At 38.7% G+C, this 22,241-nt stretch overlaps 1 protein-coding gene across 1 annotated transcript in view; it reads left to right on the top strand.

The window, feature by feature from the left end:
• The window catches only part of LOC122788162 (myosin light chain kinase, smooth muscle-like), a 943,334-nt gene that overhangs the window by 899,147 nt on the left and 21,946 nt on the right, over positions 1 to 22,241 (top strand). Inside the window, exon 15 of the mRNA XM_044055140.1 lies at positions 10,183 to 10,276. Coding sequence (XP_043911075.1) covers positions 10,183 to 10,276 — 94 coding nt within the window. The remainder of the gene's footprint in view (positions 1 to 10,182; positions 10,277 to 22,241) is intronic.

Genomic DNA, 22,241 nt, shown 5'->3' with positions numbered 1-22,241 from the left:
TATGCTCATATGACCTGCAAAGGCAATATTGTGGGCTATGGCTGGAAGTGCCAGATGGTATGCTCTGAGCAATACCAACTGTTGTATTCTCTCACCCTCCAGCCCTCCCTCAGGGGTCCACTCTCTATACAATAACCCTTTGTTCCAGTATACAGATTCCCCTTTTCCTTGAGAATAAGGTGCCTCCCTGGCTACCTCCATCAAGCCTTGTAATGTAGGGTCTGAGAGCAGAGCTTGCCTCAACTCTCTCTTTGTAACCCTTTCCAGGTCCCCTTCCACAGGACGTCTGGAATCCTCTGACAGCGGTGCCACCCTGCCAACCTGGGTACTACTGCTCACCTCTGTCCTTGCAGCCACTCTGTCTAAGGGAACATCAGTACCCACAAGCAGCTGTGGCTCACCTTCAGTCTCACTGCTACTAGGTAGCTCCCTCCCTGAAGTAATCACCTCACCAGTCCTGGCTTCAAGTTTGTGGTCTGTCTGGGTCCCCCCAGGCTACCAGGCCCACATGCCTATCTCCAAGCCTGACTGCATACAACTGCATGCACACAAGGTACTGCATTATCAAAATCATTCCCTATCAAGAAATCTGCAGAGATCTCCTCAAACGCACCTGCTTGCTTGCTTTCTTTTCCATCATCCCAGCCAAGGTGAACCCTAGCCAAAGGTATTTGGAATGGGGTCTCTCCTAAAGCTCTGACTGGAGTAGATTGCCCAAGCAAGTAGTGCGCCTCATTAACCGATGCAGGCTTCACAATGGTTAGGTCATAAGCTGTGTCTCTCTCTTAGCAGTGGCCTGTTTCCCATCTACTAAGATAGGATATAACCTCTTGTGGTAGTTTGGTACCTTTACTGTCTCCAGACAAGTTACCTCTGTCATTCTGTCATTCACACTTACTGGCTGTCCCAACTTTTGTTCCCCACCTTGCCTCTGTGGACATCTATATGCTACATGGCCCCAGTGGTTACATTTAAAATATTTAACCCTTGATCCTGGTCGTGTACCTGAACTAGTGGCTTCCCTTGTTACTGGTGGACTCTGTTGGGTTGGTTTAGGCTGCCCACCATGGGTTCGCTTAGACCCATGTGCAGCATTGGGGATCCCTTTCCTCTGCAGTGATGCCCTGCTTGCTAGGTATAGGTCTCCCTTTTTCCGAAACTCATTTGCGGTGCTGCATTCCATGTCTGCCAACTACATTCTCATGTCCTCAAGCAAAGTGCTGAGGGCTTGTTCTCTCACCAAAAAAGTCTGCCAGTCCTTCAAAATCAGTGCTATGAAAATAAGTGTTTAACTCAGCAATATATTCATGCACACTTTCATCTGCCTTGCACCTATGCTTACAAAACTTTTTTCTATAAGTTTCAGGTGTTCACTTAAAACACTCTCATAAACATTTCTTTACTTGCTTATAGTCTAGACAATCATTAGCAGACAATTTAGAAACAGCAGTTACAGCTTTACCATGGAGTAAGGGGGTCAGGAACTGTACCCAGAGCCTTTGGTCAGCATTATGCTGTTTACATACCCTTTCAAACATATGAATGAAACTATCAAAATTATCACACTCTGTAAAACGTGGAAGAAATTTTCTGACCTTTATTGCTTCTGGGGTTTGGTTACTCTCTCCCCCCTTACCTCCATGACCCTGGCGAAGGGTCAGCATTTCCTTTTCATTTTGCCTCCAGCTCTCATTTTCATTGGCTTCCAAACATCTCAGTATCTCTGCTGATTCTAACTCAATCTGTTTGGCATCCAGTTCAAGTCTCTTTAACGCCATATGAATTTTTAAGTCCTGTGTAGAAAAGCTGATCTGTCCATTTTCTGAGAGTTGTACATCCCCAAGGCCAGTCTGATTATCTTCCTGGTTGCTGGTCTGTGATGCAGCTATGGCTAAGGCTGCAATAATTTCTCCTTTAGTCAGACTGGCATGCCCCAGTCCTTTGCCTTGGCACATCTCAGCCAACTGGTTCCTCATCAGCTTGCCATAATCCTCTGCTGACATCTTGCCTGCTCTCCCTGTCTAACTAAGCTAACAAAAAATGAATACAACTATTGTGATATGAAACTCTGAATGTTCACCATGTGACTGCTTGAGAGTACAAACACATTCCTTAGTGACCACTGTTTACAGACTCCAGGAGTTCAATATCCATACCACTGAATCCCAATATGTGGATATCCCACCACTGCTCAGCAATTAATATGTGATGCCCCACCACTAGACCAGTAATCAAGGACCCTCAATCCTCGCCACTGGCACCAGTGGAGAACATACACTGAAAGGTTAAACAGGTGCACATACAGTATTTCTAGATGCAGCTCTCTGCATCAAATGCAATTTCCCTTTAAGAGTACACAGAGACCACAGTCAGTCCGGGACTGGTTTCTCCCTCTTTCAAATCCCCAGTAAGACTCCCCACTTGCACAGCTATAGAGTTGAAAATTCAGCTGAGTGGCCAAACCAAGACCTCCAGCACCCTGTCTGTCCAACCAGTGCTTCGTGTCCCTACCCAAGTTGCTGGCACACACACTCTTTGAGGTTTGATTTACACACACACACACACACACACACACACACACACACACACACACACACACACACACACACACACACACACACACACCTGAGAAATTCTGGCACAGGTTTACTAGCTATGCCCTCTTTTGCCCAGACTATAAGGTAGTTATCACTGCCACCAGCCAACTCATCAGCTACTTTAAGGCCATTAACAAAGGATGTCCAATCTTACTGTGTAATATTAATATTAATTCAAATGGTAGTTTGACCAAGAACAAGGCTATTAGGAATGACCTACACAGTGTCACAAAATAAATATGCAAGTACTCTCAAAACTTAAATATCTCTACACAGATCAGCCACAAAGAAAGGTTTAAACGTAATTAATAATAAATAATAAAAACATGACAATACTAAATATATATTTACAGTGACATCGGAGTTCAAAACTACAGGAAATATTTAAAACAACATTGCAGCATAGTTTCAAATAAATAAAGAAAAACATCTAAACTATGCTTTACTATATTCTTGACTATATCTAAGAGAATTACTAGTCCCCAGAAACTTACTTACAGAGCAAGGCAGGTGTGGTGAATGGATCTTCTAGTTCTTGATGTCGGGTCCAAGACAGAATACAGAATGCTCTGTCTCACTAAGAGATTTCTCAAATTAATATCTCAAATATTACTTCTGGGATAGCTTGCAGAATGAGATAATTTCTTGTCATCCAACTACTAGTTCCCAGGTGAAACTCTCACTGCTGGAATCTGGCAATATTTAGCATCTACCTGTAAAAATACATAGACCTTAGATCTCTGGCAGATGTTGCAAGTTACAAAACAATTACATTTCTTCATGCTTCCAAAACTAGTAATTAGTTCAGTCTGAAGACAATACAGAAAACTTCTCAGCACAGACTCTGTGTCTCCTGCCTAGCTCATAAAGTAATTACATTTCAGTTATTTTTCTGAAGTTAACCTCCTGTATTCCAATTTCCACTGTTGAAATATATACATTTAAATAGTTACAATACTGCATGCACATTTCTTTTCTTCTCTAGTTGGGCACATTGTGGTTACATTTTAAGCTCAAGCACTTTATAAAACACCATTTTAACACACACTTCTGTACCAGCAGTTTGATATACAAATGACATCTTATATACATCATGTTGATATTCACAAATGACATAATTATTTAAAGAATTTCAGATAGCTGTGCTGGCATTATCTCCCCTTTGTCATAGTTCCCCCATCTGTTTGACTCTTGGGTTGCACTGTAGGTACATGGCAAAACAGCAAAGTGAGTAATGTAGTCTTTGGTCTGATCATTTTCAGATTGCTTCTCTTAAGACATTATCCATATTTAAAGCAAAATGTCTCTGCTGTGGATTCTGTTTATGTCCTTGAGTCCTTTTCCATTGGAGCTGTTTCCCTTGTGTAGTCTCAGTAGAGGATATTTGGAACAAATGCTTCCAAAGTCAGTGTTCCACTTTCTCAATAATATGAGGAGTGCAATGTTCTTTTGCAGCTTGCTGCCAAATCCATCCATCCATCCATCCATTCTCAACCCCTTTTCCCATTTTGCACATGGGGTCAGGGTGTCACTTCAGCAGTGACAATTATCTTGAGCCATGAGTTACACTGCTGGTTGGCCAGCCCTGCCTCGGTAGTTAATTCGTACCACATACTTGCACACACAGTCTCACTTATGGCCAATTTAGAGTGCCCAATCCACCTACCACAAGTCTTTAGAATGTGGGAGGAAACCAGAGCACCCAGAGGAAAGCCACATGACCACAGAGAGGACATGCATACTCTGCGCAGAAAGCACCCCAGCCAAGAATCGAACCAGAGAACCTTTTGCTGTGAGGCAACAGTACTAACTGTTGCACCACCACAGTCACCCCCACCACTGCAGCCAGCTTAAATGCCTTAGATTATCTATATTACCACCCACTACACCTTAAGTTGGTATATTTCTTGTACTTGTAACTCAGATATTCAACTTTCTATCTCTAAGGATTAAACATGTAATTATTGATTATTTTGCATAAGTATTGCTAAGTTCACTATATGTAATTTGATATTTTGTAATCTGTATTTAACTGCATTACATTTAACACAGGGTGTATCTGAAAGGAGTTCGCTTAAATCATCTCACATATATCATATCAGATAAAAATAAGGAAATGCATTTTAGCATGGTTTTCATGTATTTTACTCTTGTAGTTTTTTTTTTATTTCTCCAAGATATTTGGGTTTCTAATACCATGACAGGAATGGACACCATTCCTAACTCAAAGTATGATTCAAGTTCATGAAATTAATATTGTTTCAATCTCTGTTAGCCAGAAGTACTCTTCTCAGCACCCATAATGTGCCCAGTAATGACTCCTGCAATTTATATGGGGTTACATGTGTAGGCAGCATATCTAAATAAGGCTGTAAATTATTTTTATGAGACCCATTGCTCCTACTACTATTGGAACTGTCTGAGTATCCTCCTTCCACATTGTCCTTATTTCTGCCTGCATATCCTGGTATTTTATGACTTTATGTCTCTCTGTACATAAGACATTGTAGTCACTGGTTGTAGCAATATCAATGATTAATGCTACGTTTGTCTTCTTTTCATGGACTACTATATCTGGTTTTCTCGCATCTATTTTTTAAATAGTTGGTAATGGGTGATCTGTGATATAAATGTCATAATTTTCTATAATGCTTTGTAGCTCATGTTTCCAGTGTTTTTCAGCTACTTCAGTATCATAATGTTTACACAATCCCCAGTGCAACAGTCTTGCCACATTATTATGCCTTTCAGTATACAGTCTTTCTGTCATTAGTGTAGCACAACCAACAACAAGATGTGTGACTGTTTCCAATTCTGTTTTACAAAACCTACATTTGTCTGTTTCCCCCACATGTTCAATTGACTTTATAAACCAAAGTGTACATATTCTACTATATTGGGCCACCAATATTAACCTTTCATCGTTTGATTTAAATTCACCTCTCCTTAACCACTCCTGTGTTTGATCCTGAGCAGCATGACGTTCCAAGAGTTTTGTATACCTGTAACTATATTTATATATTTCTTGCCTTCTCTTCTGATCCTTCACCTTACATTCTTTCTTTTGCTTTTTGGTACATTCATTTGCTGCAAGATTTTTATCTACTTCTGGTTTGAGTTTCATTCCTGCTTGACACCAATATGCTTCTGCTAAACTAAGCAGGGAAGCATCTTAAACTTATTCTCCTCACGTTTTAGAACTTTCCCTACGTTTGGATCTTGTGAGGTCAGCAGATATGTGTGCAGTTCTACGCATCAGGAAGGCCCATACCTCCTTCAGAATGGTGAATATATAGTCCTGGTATCACTGATTTTTATAAATCATTTTATAAGCATGAAGCATCCTTCTTGCTTTCCTATCCAACCTAACACATTTTGGACTTTGTTCCTAGATGTCACTGCTATTTTTAGTATTAATTTTAGCCTTCCAAAATATTCCTTACTAGGTTTTTTTTTGCATTTGACCATGTTTTATTGTTAATCCTTCATCAATTCCCAAATATTTATACACTCCCCCATGCTCAAGTTCTTTTGTATCACATTTGTGTCCCAGACTGATGTTTTCTTGGTGCTGCAGCTTTCCTGTTTTAAAGGCTGCTTTTGCAGATTTATCAAGACCAAATGATATTCTTATATCATCTGTTGTGCTTTCAGTTCCTCGTCTGATGAATTATACAGTTTTAAATCATCCAGATAAAGAGGATGAAAAGTCTTTACACTTCGTTGTTTTCTGGGAGACAAATTGTGGCTATGCCCTACTCTGTTAAGTAAACAGCTTAATAGGTTAAGGGCAAGACAAAAAAGTAGTGGTGACAAAGAGTCAACCTGGAATATCCCTCTTTGAGTTTTTATCCCTGGAATAATAATTTGTCCTTTACCATGGCTTAATTGCAAAGTGGTTGGCCACTGTTTCATGGTCTCTGTAATATAACTGGTCAGTGTAGGGTGCATCTTCTACTTTTTTAAGCACTCTTTTATCCATTAATGCGGGATACTGTGAAATGCTTTTTTATAGTCTATCCATGCCATACTTAGATTGTTCCCCTTTGTACAGTTCTCCATTATGACTTTGCATAACAACAAAATGATCCTTTGTTCCATATGACTTTCTTTTGTTACCCTTGTGTTCTACTGTCATGACTGAGTTTTCTTCTGAATGACTACTACTCTGTCGACATCAATTCCAGTGTATATTTTATAAGTCATTGGAAGGCAAGTTATTGGTCTATAATTTTTAGGATAGCTTGCAGGTTTGCTCTTAAGTGGGAACATTGTTTTTCCTTTTGTTAACCAGGCTGGGATCTGTTCGGAGTGCACATATAAATAATTCATGGCTAAATCTTCGTGCATAGATGTTAATACTTTTAACCAGAAGTTAGGTACTGCATTTGGGCCTGTTTTCCAATTAGCAGCTTTTTTAAATTTGTTTCAATCTCTCTGGCTGTTACTTCATCCCATTTCATATCCTGTACTTTTTAATTTCTTATTCTTTCTTTTACTACTTCTACCCATTTAGCATTGTTGTTATGTTCCACAGGATTTTCATAAATACTTGTCAGAAATGTATCTATTTATTCTTTCTTAGGTGGTCTTTCAATTCCTTTTACCTTGTTTCCCAGTTCTCTATAAAACTTTTTGGGGTCATCAATAAATAGCTTATTCTGTACTTTTCCTTTATATTTATCTGTGTATATTATAAGTTTATCTGCCTGTGCTGATACTTTTAATTTATTATTTGTGATAGTGTATGATAGATCCTGATCCTTTATAATATTGAGCATTGCTTTTATCATCTCTAGCTGAGTATTTTCTCTTGTATGGTAAAGTCAAGACAATGTCCTTTGAAATATTTTATCTTTTATAGAAGGGAGTCTACATGTAGATGTTTTCGTATATTCCTACAGCCTTTGACAGACTAGATGCATTTGTGCATTTATTTATTTATTTGCTAAATGGGAAAGTGATGTTTCTCAAATTCTTTTTAGCCACAATCAAGGCTACGAGAGCAAGGATAAATGCAATTAATGCTCATATTTTAGAGTGGCCAATGAAACACCTTGCTTTTGAGAGCAAGCATGAGCAATTGAAGAAAAAAAATGCAAACATGGGAACAACTTAAAGAAAATGCATACAGTAACCAGAGGTCAGGCTGAGGCCCCAGAAATAGAAATCTTCACCACATATCCATGGTATTTGCAATATTTCCTAAATTTAACTGATTTCCATGAGGTTTCCAAATACTTAACTCATTGCATTAGGAAACAATAGAATGGACAATTATCTACAGTTAAAATAATGAGAAAACAACTTACTTTTGGTTTGCGTAGTCCCATGTGGTAGAACAAAGCTTTATGTTATGGCATGAACTGTTTAACATTTGTGTTTACAGCATTGCCCCCATTTATGGTGTGATATGCTTGTGTTAGTCAGTATTTTCTTCTAGGAATCATTATCTCTTTTGTATTTTATATTTTTATGTCTGGAGGATCAGAAGGAAATTTTAAGGAGGAGCACAAATCAAACTAGTATTATGGGGTTGCTCGCTTTAGATGTTTCGTAAGTCTAGGCCCCTTTACCTTCTCATACTAATAATTCCAAATGGTACAAAATAAGTTGATTGACTGTGATTCCTAAAATAACATTTCACTGAGATGTATCTGTCAACACAAGTTATTCATTTCTCTGATACTTCTGTATTTTGTTCAGGGTCACAGGAAATTTGGAGCCCATACTGACAAATAGTGAACATAAGGGGGAGAAACCAATCCTGAACAGTCTGTTACTGGATACATATGCACACACACACACACACACACACACACACACACACACACACACACACACACACACACACACACATGCACATACACACTTATACATACATGCACTCACACTCAAACATGACATACACATAATTACAGGCAATTTAGAGAATAGCTATTTCAAATATCATTATGTCTTGTGGCTGTTGGGGGAAACTGGAGCTTTCAGAGAAAACTCAAATGAACTCCGTGAAAACTCTTCACATACAAGGTAAATGAGCCAAGAACTTGACCAGAAAACCAAAGACTATGAGGCAGAAATGCTAACTACTGTAACACTGTGCACTCCCCAAACTACTATTGCCCCCCAAAATGCCAGTTTGTATGATTTAGAACTATACAAAGAGTTAGCCATGACTTCCTGTTTCAGGCTGCCCCACTGAGTGGCAAACAGTAAGTGATGCATCCAATAACTTCAGCATTGCAATTGAAGGTGTGATCCCACAATGATGCTGGAAGAGCAGGACAGATCTTCTAGCATGGGAGCAATGTTCATTATTGTGTGCAGCTGCCAGATAACTTTAGCATTGCAGTTGAAGGCGTGATCCCATAATGGTGCTGGAAGAGCAGGACAGATCTTCTAGCATGGGAGCAATGTTCATTATTTTGTGCAGCTGCCAGATAACTTTAGCATTGCAGTTGAAGGCGTGATCCCATAATGGTGCTGGCAGAGCAGGACAGATCTTCTAGGATGGGAGCAATGTTCATTATTGTATGCAGCTGCCAGATAACTTTAGTATTGCAGTTGAAGGCATGATCCCATAATGGTGCTGGCAGAGCAGGACAGATCTTCTAGGATGGGAGCAATGTTCATTATTGTGTGCAGCTGCCAGATAACTTTAGCATTGCAGTTGAAGGCGTGATCCCATAATGGTGCTGGCAGAGCAGGACAGATCTTCTAGGATGGGAGCAATGTTCATTATTGTGTGCAGCTGCCAGATAACTTTAGCATTGCAGTTGAAGGCGTGATCCCACAATGGTGCTGGCAGAGCAGGACAGATCTTCTAGGATGGGAGCAATGTTCATTATTGTGTGCAGCTGCCAGATAACTTTAGCATTGCAGTTGAAGGCGTGATCCCATAATGGTGCTGGCAGAGCAGGTCAGATGTTCTAGGATGGGAGCAATGCCCTTTATTTTGTGCAGTTGCCCGGTTGCCACATGGCTAGCCATATTTTCATGCCATGAGCATTTAATCCAGGAAAGCTGCAGGGCAGAAAGTGGGGATATGTTACTTCTGTTGTACAACCAGATGAATGTAATGTAAATTCCCTGCTGTTTCTGTTAAAATGTACCTGGCAATCAGTTAGTAGCTGAGTGTTGGGAGGGTGACACAGATTTCATTACTACATTTTCTAAAATATGTACTGCCATTACCCACTTCCTGGTTCCTGTCAGTCTTCCATGCATTTCTTCTGTAACATGAGACCCTGCCTTCCTCACTACCTTTTTTACAGGAGCACGAGAAAGGGCGTAGCTGAAAAGATTCCCATGGCTTTTCACAGTGATGGGGAAAGGGTAGTGGGGCTGGTTCAGTGAAACCATCTGCCCGGGGTTGTCAGTATTGCTAAAGGGTGAGAAGTAAGATGACAAAGAATAACTTTGGGTCTAGTAAGAGATGAGATGTGATAACAGGAAGGGATGCTAAAGTAAGTTAACTCTGTCACTTAACCATCTGTTTGGAATCAAATTTGTTACTCTCAGTTTTGACAGAACATGACAACCATATAGAGATTTTGTTGTAATACATTCTCTGCTTTTCTAGAAAACTGGGAAGGCAATGTTAGCCCTGAAGAGGATGGCGTTATTGTCCAGCAGAACAGCTGCATGTGCATCCCCTACGGATATTCCGGAGAATGGTAATGCTCACATTTCATGTTATTACAGTAACCTTATACACTTGTTGCACCTATGATAAAACTATTGGCTTTAATGTTAAATATTTGATGCAGAATAATTTGAGAAGACTAAGAAATGGTATTGAGTGCATAGCTATGTCTCAGCAACTGCAGGGCTGAGTCAGCCATTTTTCTAAACCCACTTGATAAAAATAGCGATGAGGAACTTAGTTATGCTAATGTGGACAAATGACTGCTTTTGTCAAAGCAAGTACAAAGCAGTACTTTTGCTCAAAGCACTCCTAGAGTTTTTATTTTCTACCGAGATATGGCAAAGTCAATTACAATAGTTTGCAGATTGTTGGGTTGCATCCAGTGCAGCCCCCACATGGAAAATGTGGGAAACTAAGATAAGTTTTGATTGATTGCATAGATAACTAAATAGATATTAGAACTATCAGCTGGCTTCAGATTTCTCCTAGAAGTGGATGCCACATCTCCCAACAGCAGCTCATTGGCTACCTGAGGTGCCAATCATGAACCATGGTGCACTGCCTGGCATTCAGACTGCAAGGAAGATTTGCATTTTAAATCAAACTTAGAAGTTAACAAAGTAGCTTTTAGATTGTTTGAAGCTGAAAAGATTTTAGTTAAGAATTCCTGTCATTGCACTCATCTCCATTTCCACATAAACTTCAGAAAATGTTTGTCAGTTTTCTCAGAGCTGCAAACAGTCAATCCATCAATCAGTGAACTCTGCTGAGGTGGATCAGATAAGGGGTCCTAATGTTTAGTTTGAGTTTTGCAAATATTGCTTATTTTTTATGTGGACTACTGCTTTGTTGCTGACTTTAAATAAGCAGTTTGACAGAAAAAAATGTCTGCCTTTGCTCCTCCGTTACATGATTTGTATGTTAGTAAAATGGAGCTGTAGATGGTGACTATGAAGAACTCTGTGGCGAAAAGATTTTGATACCTACCCAAAATACTTTAAATTTATTGTGTTTCTGAAATTAATGACAGTTTGACTGAGAAAATAAACAATTATCTAAGGAAAAGACAACGTTTTATGAAATAACTGCTACTTTTCCCTCTTTGTCTCTTTCACCAGCTATATCTCAGCATCTCTATCACATGACTTTTGATGTTTTAGGAAAGTTTGTTTTTTGTCTGTTTGTTTTTCAAGGACCTGATGTCACAGTTAAATGTTATTATGTTTTTGTGTGTAGCTCTGTATTGTACAGGGATAAAGCTTTGATTATAACTCAAACAATGCAAGTTCAGTTAATGGCTCTGATGCTAAAACAGACAGGCTAGGGAGGTGGGAGTGAAAGACTTATACTGGTTTGCCCATCCTGAGGGAAATAATTTAGTTGTCATTGTTGACTTATTTGTCCTAGAAGGTGAAGCCTTGCATTATTTTACTGGCTTAGGACCAAGAAAATGGGTATGGCAATCCCAAGACAGTTAATTCTCATGGGGTGTGCAGTCATTCTCCAGTACCTACTTTATCCTTTTCAGCATCACAGGGAATATAGAGCTCATCCTGACAAGTAGCTGACATGTATGTGAACTCAAGTATCCATGTCAGCCACCAGGGTTGAGCTTGGAGCCATGATAGAAATGCCTTTCATGGCAGCATGTATGACGGACACATCAGCACCAGCAATGGCAGCATCTCAATGATTGCCTTGTAACTGTGGATATGGTTTGCAAAATTTAGAGTTTGTGGATGTGTGAGCAACAAGCTCCAAGCTGGGGGTACAAGGGCTGCAGTCCCTATACGAAATGCTTAAAGCTGATTATTTGTGTCAATATTTAGGGTATTTGTTTAGAAGTTGTGTTGCTTTGTTGTGCTTTATTAATGGTGTGTAGGTTGTTTTTGTGTTTTGCAGTGCTTAAAAGTTTAATCATGTTAAATTCTACATTATAGTAGGATAGTTTGACATATAATTTGGATTTCACTGCCTGGGCTTTCTCATTCTTCTAAAGGGGCTCACCCTTAGCTTTTCTTTATCCTGTAGGAAATGTGATGTATGCAGCTATGGCCAAATTCTCCAGCAAATTGAAGAGCTTTTTCCTCAAATTCATGAGTGAATGTCAATTAGAGAGTTGGCTGCAAAACAGAGTGTATATTGATGCCTGTTTCTCAACCTATTTTGAAGATATCTAATTTTGTACAATCCATAGCCAGATCGCTTTGAGAGGAGATGGTGAGGAAGATAAGAATGTCAATTCAAAAGAGGTGGCTGTTATTCCAAAATCTTTCTTGTTCCCGTACAATAACAGTTGTCATTGATCCTGGATCTCTCCAGCCTGGGATAGCATGTCAGAGTTCCAAGGTTTAGGAAGATAATACTTCATTCTTCGATTTCCCTCTTTCAGCATTGGGCTTGAATGTTTACCCTATGTTTAAAGGGTGCCTAGTGACACATTCTGATATCTGACCACACAGGAGGTGTTTAGGTCCCTAAATGAGGAATAGCAAGTTTGCTTTGCTCTCCTTCCTTTTTGTCTGATGAATATGCCCTGAGACTTCAACAAGTGTCTGGTACTAGGGACAACAGCCTCCAGCTGGATATCCATATGCACTATCTGGGTGACTGTCTCCTTCATTTACAGTAAGGGTCAGTTATTCTCATCTGTGGTTTATCATATCAATAACCATATGAGATGCCGAGACCCGGTAGACTGAGTCTCAAAATATGGAGACTGAATTGCAAAAGATTGGACTTACATATGCTAAGTCTGAGATGCCATTTCTCAGAATATTTCCTTTTCTCTGAGGTATAGGAATTCTGGAGTTGGTATATATAAGTTTAGTGGGTGGGCAGCTTGCCTCCTGACATGGCTGGGTACAAGGTAGTCTTGCCCCTGCCAACACCCACCAAAAAAAAAGTTTTAAGGAGAACAATCTTTGAGATTTGCTTTTCTCCTGTGTTTTCTGTCTTTTTTTATTTGGCAAGTCGGCACTCGGCATTTCTTGAAAGTTATATCTATAGCCTGGTTTGACAGCTACTCTAGATAAATCTGATGTTTGTCTTTACAAACAGAAAATGTTTCTTAGTACTTTACTGTTACTGAGTTTGATATGTAATAAATTATTTTTCACATTAGCAAAACACAGGGGACTATGTCTTTCTGTCAGTGGACATTGTTACAAGTATCACTGATGGTGAGTTCCTTCCTGGGCCACAGCTTCACAAGCATTATGATGACCCTGAATGCCAGGCCGGGTATGAGGAAAATCTTTTATTATCAGAGAAGTCTGTAGGCATAAATCACAGAATCCTCAGAACTTACAAGATCTCTTTCTAGGTCAAGGAGCTACAACTGTCAGAAACTCTTTTATGCTTCTTCCTATAAAACAGGTCATAATAAAATGAGCAAGGGATGTAAAGCAGGACATACTTAAAGAGCCCTGAACAGTCCATGGGGTGTGGTTTCTATCACAGATCCCACCCTGTAGCATTGTTAAGCAGAGGCTGACTTTTGATTATGACATTGCAGGAATTCAAGAAGTATCTAAAGTAAGAATTTTTAGTTGGTTGTGAACAACATCACATTTATATGGTACATAAACAAGCAGGGCAGCACTCATTTGTAACCACTGTGGAGAGTGACCACAGTAGTGTAGGACCTGCCCTTGTCTCCAATACATGGTGATGTATCTGACAAATAACAGAAATGTCCTAGCAGAACTTTTAACCTGAGTGGAACTTCTGAATCAAAAATGGCAGATAAATGCAGAGAAATCTACATTTCTAATATTGGCTTGTGGAGTCCTGGAGAAGCTGTTTTTCTCCTGTTCCATAATCTGTCTTCAAAATATCTGATAGGATGGAGAATACCTTCTTGATGTCATGGAAAAAAGGATTACTATATGCATTTTGTCTTAATTTTCTCACAAAGTTTTCTTTGAAAAGCACAAAGAGAAAAAGTCAAACAGATTCTCTTGACTCCTTAACAGGTGGGGTAGCCATGAATCTTCCTGCGTGTAGAACTGCAGTTTGGTGCCTGTACTTGCCTCTCAAAAATTAATGCCTACAGTAACCAGACAATGGCCTACATTCTCTTTCACACCCATCTGACAGCATTACTCATGTCTCTAATAAGCATTGTTATCTTTAGAGGTGCCCAGGAAGCCGAAAAGCCTACTGCCAGAAAGTCTTACTTGTAAAAATGGAAGTTTTCAATGTGATGTCAGATCTGCTTTCAGTCCTTAACAGTTTATCCCACCTGTTCAGCTCAGGCTTGTCCTGTTCATCCATTCAGGCCTGTTGCTCTGCTTTGCCACCTTGCATTCTCTAGGCAACTTCCTTATCTTCTAGACCCACAGTTAAAGTTTTCCTAAAATGTTTCCTACTTTGCAGACCTCCTGGGAAGGTTAGCTTTCCTTTGTGTGATTTGAATTTTGTTTCAGAACAGTTGCCTATGGATCAGTACCTTTTGAACTAGTTTCTGTCTCACTGAGATATGCTATCATGCTTTACTGCTAGTCACCTCAGCATTAAGATTCTCTAAATTACAGGCATCAGTGTTCTATTTTCCTTATATAGTGCTCCATAAGAGAGTGAGGGCTTCAGCTAGCTAATCACCCTCTGTGATGAATGTCACATCTGAGATTGCTCCAAATCCAACAACTCTTTCTGAGAAGTGGGATGAGAGGTGTATACATTTTATGGATAGTGGAAGACAACTATGATATGTTTCTGGGACTGAAGAAATGTAATCAACCTTTTCCTTTTGTTTATCCATAAAATGAGTACAGTTCATGTGGTTAATCAAGCAGTTTCCATTTAGTAAGCTTTCATCTCTGCTTTTGTTAGGATTCTGCTAACATGCATGTGAAGGGCCTTATCTGAAGACAATGGTAGTTTGGACGTGTCCTTCAGGAGAGTGGCAGCCAGTGTGATTTATGAAAAGTGACTTGGTATTCACCATGTTCTTTCACTAAACATTGTGAATTGAGTCACTGGTCATAGGCTAGTGAGGAATTTAATTGAAGACACATATGGTAAATGGTTGATGTCCTTGGAATTACAGACAGCCCTTTTAAGTGCTGTACAATTTGACGACAGACAGTAGTAATTTGGCTCCAGCATTGGACTCCTTCTGCATTAAAAACTCAATATTCTCTGGTCTCATTGCTCTCCCCTGCCCCTGGAGAAACAATATCTGGCAATACCAGTGTAAGAAACAACACACAAATATACTGCATGGTCATTACACAGCACAAAAAAGTACAAAATGCTGACAGTAGTGAGATTGCTATGTACTATACCTCTTTGAGATCACAGATGATGCCAGCATCTACCTTATGTAGCATGATATACCACTTTTTTTCCAAGCCTGCAAAACACAGTGACAGCTATCACCGATCACATCCATTACTGTCAAGACAGTAGCATACACACAACATACACCACATGTCTTGAGAAAACCATCAAAAAATATTCTACAACTTGGCTAAAGAAAAAAATATGATAAAATCCCATTATAGCCCATAGCATTGTGGGAAATATTAAAAAAAAACACATGACTGAACTTAGCATGTAAGGCTGAGGCAACCATACAGCTCAACAATACATAATGAGATTATCAGTTTCCCAGTGCTTGCTTTATGTATAAAATATACTGAAAATACATAGTACTGTTTCTGTAGCTGCCATGTGTAGCTTCTACCCAGTGTCTTGCTTCTGTCATCCATATTTTCTTCCTAATTTAAAATAAAACTTACCAGTTCATACTCCAGGATTCTCGTTTGGCTACAACCCCTATCTAAATTGCTATTGTTAGCTATTAGCAGCTGAACAAGAACTACTGCACTGTGGTCCCCATTTGGCAGCATATTTATGCATCATGATTTTTAGTCAAGTATTAGCCTTGCATCTTGGAGTTAGATGGGATAAAGCACCAAATATATTTTTCTGAATCTATTCCAATGTATTCAAGTAAGACAAAATGTACAGACATAGAGAAAGAAAATATATGGGGTATGGGTGCATGATATAAGGAATATTGCAAGCAACATTTTTTGCACATGTAGGTAATTTCCCATCCTATATGAAGGAGCTCCATTCATAAATATCTCATCTCAAAGGCATAATGTAAGAATGTTACGGCTTCATGTAGTCGCTAAGGTTTCGTTGTAGCTTTAAAATTCTCACCAGAATTCTCTTTCTTAATCATGCATGTCCTTGGGACAACTATAATATGTTCCACTGATCAGTGAGGGCACATCTAGCAAGTATAGTTTTTGCATGGCCTGTTAACAAAAGTGCCAAAACCAGTCTTCAGCATTTTCTGTGTGTGTGTGTGTGTGTGTGTGTGTGTGTGTGTGTGTGTGTGTGTGTGTGTGTGTGTGTGTGTGTGTGTGTGTGTGTTTATGTTGAGGTCCTATACCTACCAAAGTATCACTGCTTGAGGAAAAAAATGCTGCAAGTTTAGTTTGGGGCAGCCTTCACTGTGTCTAATTGCAGAAAAGTGAATGGATACCTTTTGAGTCAGTGCTGGCTTGTATGAAAGCTTAATGTAACTGTATTTTTGTTAAATATTTTTAGATTTTGCAGAAAATTTCCTGTTTTATTGTATCATTGACTGTGGGTACCTGTGTTCAATTTTTGTGAAAATGGCACTTTAGGACAGCAGTGTAAAATACTTTAGTGTTCAAATGGGAGGTTTTCTGTGGTCAATAATGTATTTGATTTTGCATGTTTTTATTCTTTTTTAGTGACTCAGTTCAGTTTAACTTGACGTTGTGTTATTATTTTTTTAAAGAATCTTGAATTTTCATCACTTAAAGGTTGTTTTCTTCATTTTGGTTAGTCACCAAAATATAGCACATTGTATCTCCCTTGATTTCAGTTAGCTAACACCGTGAGTAACTTTTAAGCTTGAGTGTACCATCACGGTCTGAACAATAATCTGTCATTTTGGTGATCGAGTTCAGTAGAGGCTGATCCAACTAACTAGGAGCACCAAGTACGAAAAATTGTGGATTTCTTGTTTAAAAGTTAAACTACAACTTTCATAAATTGGTATACTTCAAACTTAGACTTAGACTAAGAAAAATGAAAATAATACAGCTTATGTCTTCTTCTCAAGTTTTATTTCAAAGACAGGTGATAGCTGTTGTAAAATCCATTACATTTCTTCTTACTTTCATACATATATATAAATACCTTTGAGAATACATTAAAACAGGACTTTCATTGTTCATAACTCATTGTATACATCTGATTGGTTAAAAAAGAAAATATAGTTAATTATATTTAATTTTATTCCAACATATATTTGTTTCAGTCCTTAGCAACAATTATGATTGGTTGATTGGCTGATTTGGGTATCCGTGATTGGTCCGTCAATCCAGACAATTAAAGTGGTGCATAGGTTTTACTCAAGCAAGTGGTTGGCTCTTATTTCCTATGAGAGTATTGGATGATGGTGATAAAGAAAGAAAGGTAGAGTCCAATGAAGTCTTGAACTGAGAGACAAAAGCATTTACTGTTTAATGTGTATGTGTTTTAAACTTGTTTGGTTTTATTTTATTTTATGGCTTTTTCTTAGTTTGTGGTCAGTTAGTTCGGTTTAACTGCTTTTTTTTTTGTAAAGAAAGGTGGTAGGTGGAAGGTTGGCCAATGACTGTGGCCTATAAATGGGTGGATGACTATGTTTGTCCAATAGATTTTGAAAAGTATTGATTAGAGCAGGTTAGACATTGAATTGCGACATATGTTGTTATTGTTCTGCATTACTGGGGACCCCAGCAACCACAGGATTAAGTAGGGTCTGAATCTGACTATGACCAAACACACACACACACACACACACACACACACACACACACACACACACACACACACACACACACACACACACACACACACATTTATGTAGTTCTGGGAAAGTGGAAGGAGTTAAGAACACAGCTACATGGATTCCTGATTTTGCACTCCAAGATCCCACTTTCTGGTTATCAGTCTTTATCCCAAGACTGAAGGTTATTGTGCTGATAACTTGGCAAAATTAAATTAAATTATTTCCAATGGCACTTTAAGTTACATTACATTAAATACATTTGGCAAGTATATCTGTAAATGCTATGTTACATAGACTTAGAGATACTTCTTTGATTTCATGTAAAAAGTGCAAATTTAGATATTGAAACTTGTTTCTTTAGTAAACAGGGAACAGGGTAACAAAATACATTATCAATAATGTTAGCTAATAGAATTGCATATTCTCAGTTGCTACCCAGAATGCTTTTCACGTATGTTGCTGCTCATCTCTCTCCCTCACCATACTTGAGCAATAACTTTTCTGTAATAGAAAGGCATACATCACTGATTCTATGGGAAAGAAAATAATTTCAGGCTATATTAGCCTTCCATTCATCATCTTCTTCATCACACTTAAAACTCATTAAGGTGAGAAGCCTAAAATATAACTACCCAGATAACATCACACAATCTAAATTCAAATCCATCAGACATTGTTTTGCTAAAACATTGCCATTTGGGATGGATATACAAGAGCATTGTTATTTAAATTACTCTTTAATAGGAACTACTTTTTCCTTTTCTTTGCTTCTATTTTATATTATTTCCCTAATTTGTAACTTAAAAGGACCTCAGTGGATCAGCCTATATACTTGATCTTGTAAATAATTAAACAAAAGTAAATACTTATGTTTACTTCTTGCTTTAGCAGATATCTGCCTCCATCTGTAATCCCACATGCATTCTGCTCTTAAGGTTCTTGCCCCTGCTGATTTTACTGATGTCAGTACTTTTTAACAAATCCCTTTTTTCATGTGCTCTCACAATGCTTTGTATTATTTTAATTACCAAGCAGATCTTCTGAAACAGGGATCCATCAATTTAGGAGCAAATCTAGACCACAATCAGGTTATAAAGATTCATAAGTTAATGCAAGGCAATTAATCCAAAGGACCACTAGTACCCTAGCCACAATTCCAGTCCTTGAACAAGGGTGCCTGTATGTTTACCTTATTTCCTTGGCTGTCCTTGATAATTAGCTAGGTTTAGCAGAGTACCTTGGATTCTCCCCTGCTACTTTAAATTCCAATTGAAGGTTTCCCTCCCTTCCCTCACCCCCCAAATGATTGCTCAGGTACAACACACCAAAGGTTTTAAAAACCCTGGATGCCATATTTGCTCTAATTGCAGCTGAAAGCCCACAGGTGTAGCATCTCTAGTAACTGATGGTATTCATAGGTTCATAGGTAGATACTAGGCTATCTGCCCTAGGGCATTTATAAGCCTAGCCAGAGTGTATTTGGCTTCCGCCTCCCTATTAGATTAGCCTATTGTGCCTCTGTAAAGCAGGTCACAGAAGGTACGCTTTTAAGATTAGTTTACTGTGCCTCTGTCTAGCAGGGACACAGGAGAGATCCCAGGGGTGAATTTGCGATTTCCCATCCACGCGTCCAAATTTCGCTTGAAGAGGGTCAGCGATGGGCTATGCCTAACATGAATTGGGATTCTATTCCAGAGTGAGGGGAGCCTCTGGGAAATGAATCTGTCCCTCCAGCATGTCCTATTTATTTTTGTGCTTAGGTTTAGGTCCCTGGAGCGTGTAGTTCTAAGGGACTTGGATTTTTTGAGGTGGAGCATGTCTATTAATTCTGGGTTTGACATGGCTTTGTACGTCAGGCATAGATTGCCTCTGAGTAGGCGGTAAGCAACTGAGTAGAGCTGGAGTTTCTTTAGTCGAGCTGCATAGGACATCTGTTTGTAGCCCATGATCCTCTTGGTGAGGTACTTTTGGGGTCTCTCCAGTTGCTGCAGGTGTCGGGTAAGGTACATCCCAAAAGGGCATTGTATTCAATTATGAGCCTGATGAGTGACGAGTAGAAGGGCACAATGACCTCTCTTGATCTAGATGCAAACCCTTTCATGATAAGGTGGGCTATATAGAAGGTCTTTCTAACCACTTTGGCAAAGTGATTATCAAAGGAGAGATTACTATCTATGTTGGTCCCCAAATCTCTAATTACTTCTTCCGTACTTAATGGATTACCACCTATGTGGTAATTTGTGGGCACCTTGTTTTTCCCAAAGGGGATGACTATGCACTTTTTAGCATTTAGCTTGAGGCCGTGGTTCTGGCACCAAGCATCCGTCTCTGTGAGACCCTTTTGGAGGATGCTTGTGTCAGCTGGAGATTCGATTATGGTCCCCAGTTTGCAGTCATATGTGAACTTTGTCAGCCATAATCCCCCCGTGTTAGCCTGAACCTCAGAGAAGTATATACCGAGCAGGAGAGGTCCCAGAACTGAGCCCTGTGAAATGCCACTTGTAACTGGTTTGGATTCGGACATGGCACCTGCTATTCTGACCATGTGGGTTCTATCTCTGAAAACCACCAACGATCAGCGAAAACGATAGTGAGCATACAGTAATGAAGAAATGATTATTTATTTATAATTTCTCCAAATCTAGACCGGTTTCGGCTGTTCAGCCTTTATCAATGAATACAATAAAGTTTTTTGAATGAAAAGTAGCAGCCTGCATTCATACTAGTCCCTGATTACCTGGAAGCAGTGGTACAGCACCACCTAGTGAATGGAGTATCAAAATGCATATTCCTTCTTAGTTAAAGCATATGACCAGTGACATTAATTGCCAAAAATATAGATATTAAATCATATTTTCAAAGATAAAAATCACAGCTTTGGAAGTAAGCCATCATATGAACATAAACATTACATGGTAATAAACCAATACCATAATCTATATTTATAAGTACATGTCTTGGTATTCAAAAACAGGAAATATATACCACTAGTATATATATATATATATATATATATATATATATATATATATATATATATATATATTTAAGTGTGATGACCACATGTTGAAAAGAACTTATAAAATAATAATAAAAGTAATGATCATATAATATGTTACAAAATAGGGTCAAAAAATTTTTTGCCTCATTGTCAGCTATACTATTGATTATAATGATTAGAAATAATCTCCTTGTGGATAGTACAAATTCATCATTGTAATCATACAATACTCAATGTTTCAAGCCATCATACTAGATACGAATACAAAACCATACGTATACATGTTCGTATCCTAAATAATTTTTTATCATGCTTTGTTGAGTATAATGTGAATGTTGGTGGGCCTAACCACCATTGATTTGTTCGTGCTAATTCTTGATCTATATGAGTATTTGATATTGTGACCATGATTATGAAATCATCCAGTATTATATGGAACTCACAGATGGTCATTCCGACCTTGGGGGAATAAACATCCAAGGTTGGTGATCCAATATTGTTCCTTATGGTTTAAAATGGTGTGCCCACCTTGTTGGTTGTTCCTATCTCCCTGAATTTTGTCAATGATTATGAACATAAACTGGGCATTGGGATGTTGTATCATATGTCTGTACAAAGCATTTGTTTCTTTTTTGTTCCTCATGTCACTACGGTGTTCTGTCATCCTTGTTCTAAGAGATCTAGAGGTTTGACAAACATAAAAAGCTTTGCATTGGCAGGTAGCTAAGTAAATAATCCATGTACTGCTACAATTACCAAACACCCTTGTTTTAAATACACGATTGGTGTTGGCACTGGTGAATTCTTTTAGTGTACTGACTTGTAGACAGGAGCAGCAGTGACCACATGGGAAAGTACCAATTAATTTATCTCCACTGATAGTGGTCTGATGATATACCACACCTCCCCCTTCTCTGTTTTTGTAATGTGAAAAAAGCCCTCCTAAATTCTTGCCTCGTCTGTATGACATCTGACACTGAGGGCCTAATATTGACCTTAAACTGTCATTAGCCAAAAGAATTTTCCAGTTGGAATTAAGTATGTCCCTGACAATAGGTTGGTTCCTGCCATATGTGGTAACAAATCTCAAGATGGATTCCTGATGAGCATGCCCTGATTTTATGTATTGTAACAATGTTCTCCTATCTATGGTTTTGCTCCATG

This window comes from Protopterus annectens, chromosome 13.part0, assembly GCF_019279795.1.
Source record: "Protopterus annectens isolate FY-2018-M chromosome 13.part0, PAN1.0, whole genome shotgun sequence".
Taxonomy (NCBI): domain Eukaryota; kingdom Metazoa; phylum Chordata; order Ceratodontiformes; family Protopteridae; genus Protopterus; species Protopterus annectens.
Note: the sequence above shows the minus strand (reverse complement) of the source record. Positions and strands in the feature narration are given on the sequence as shown.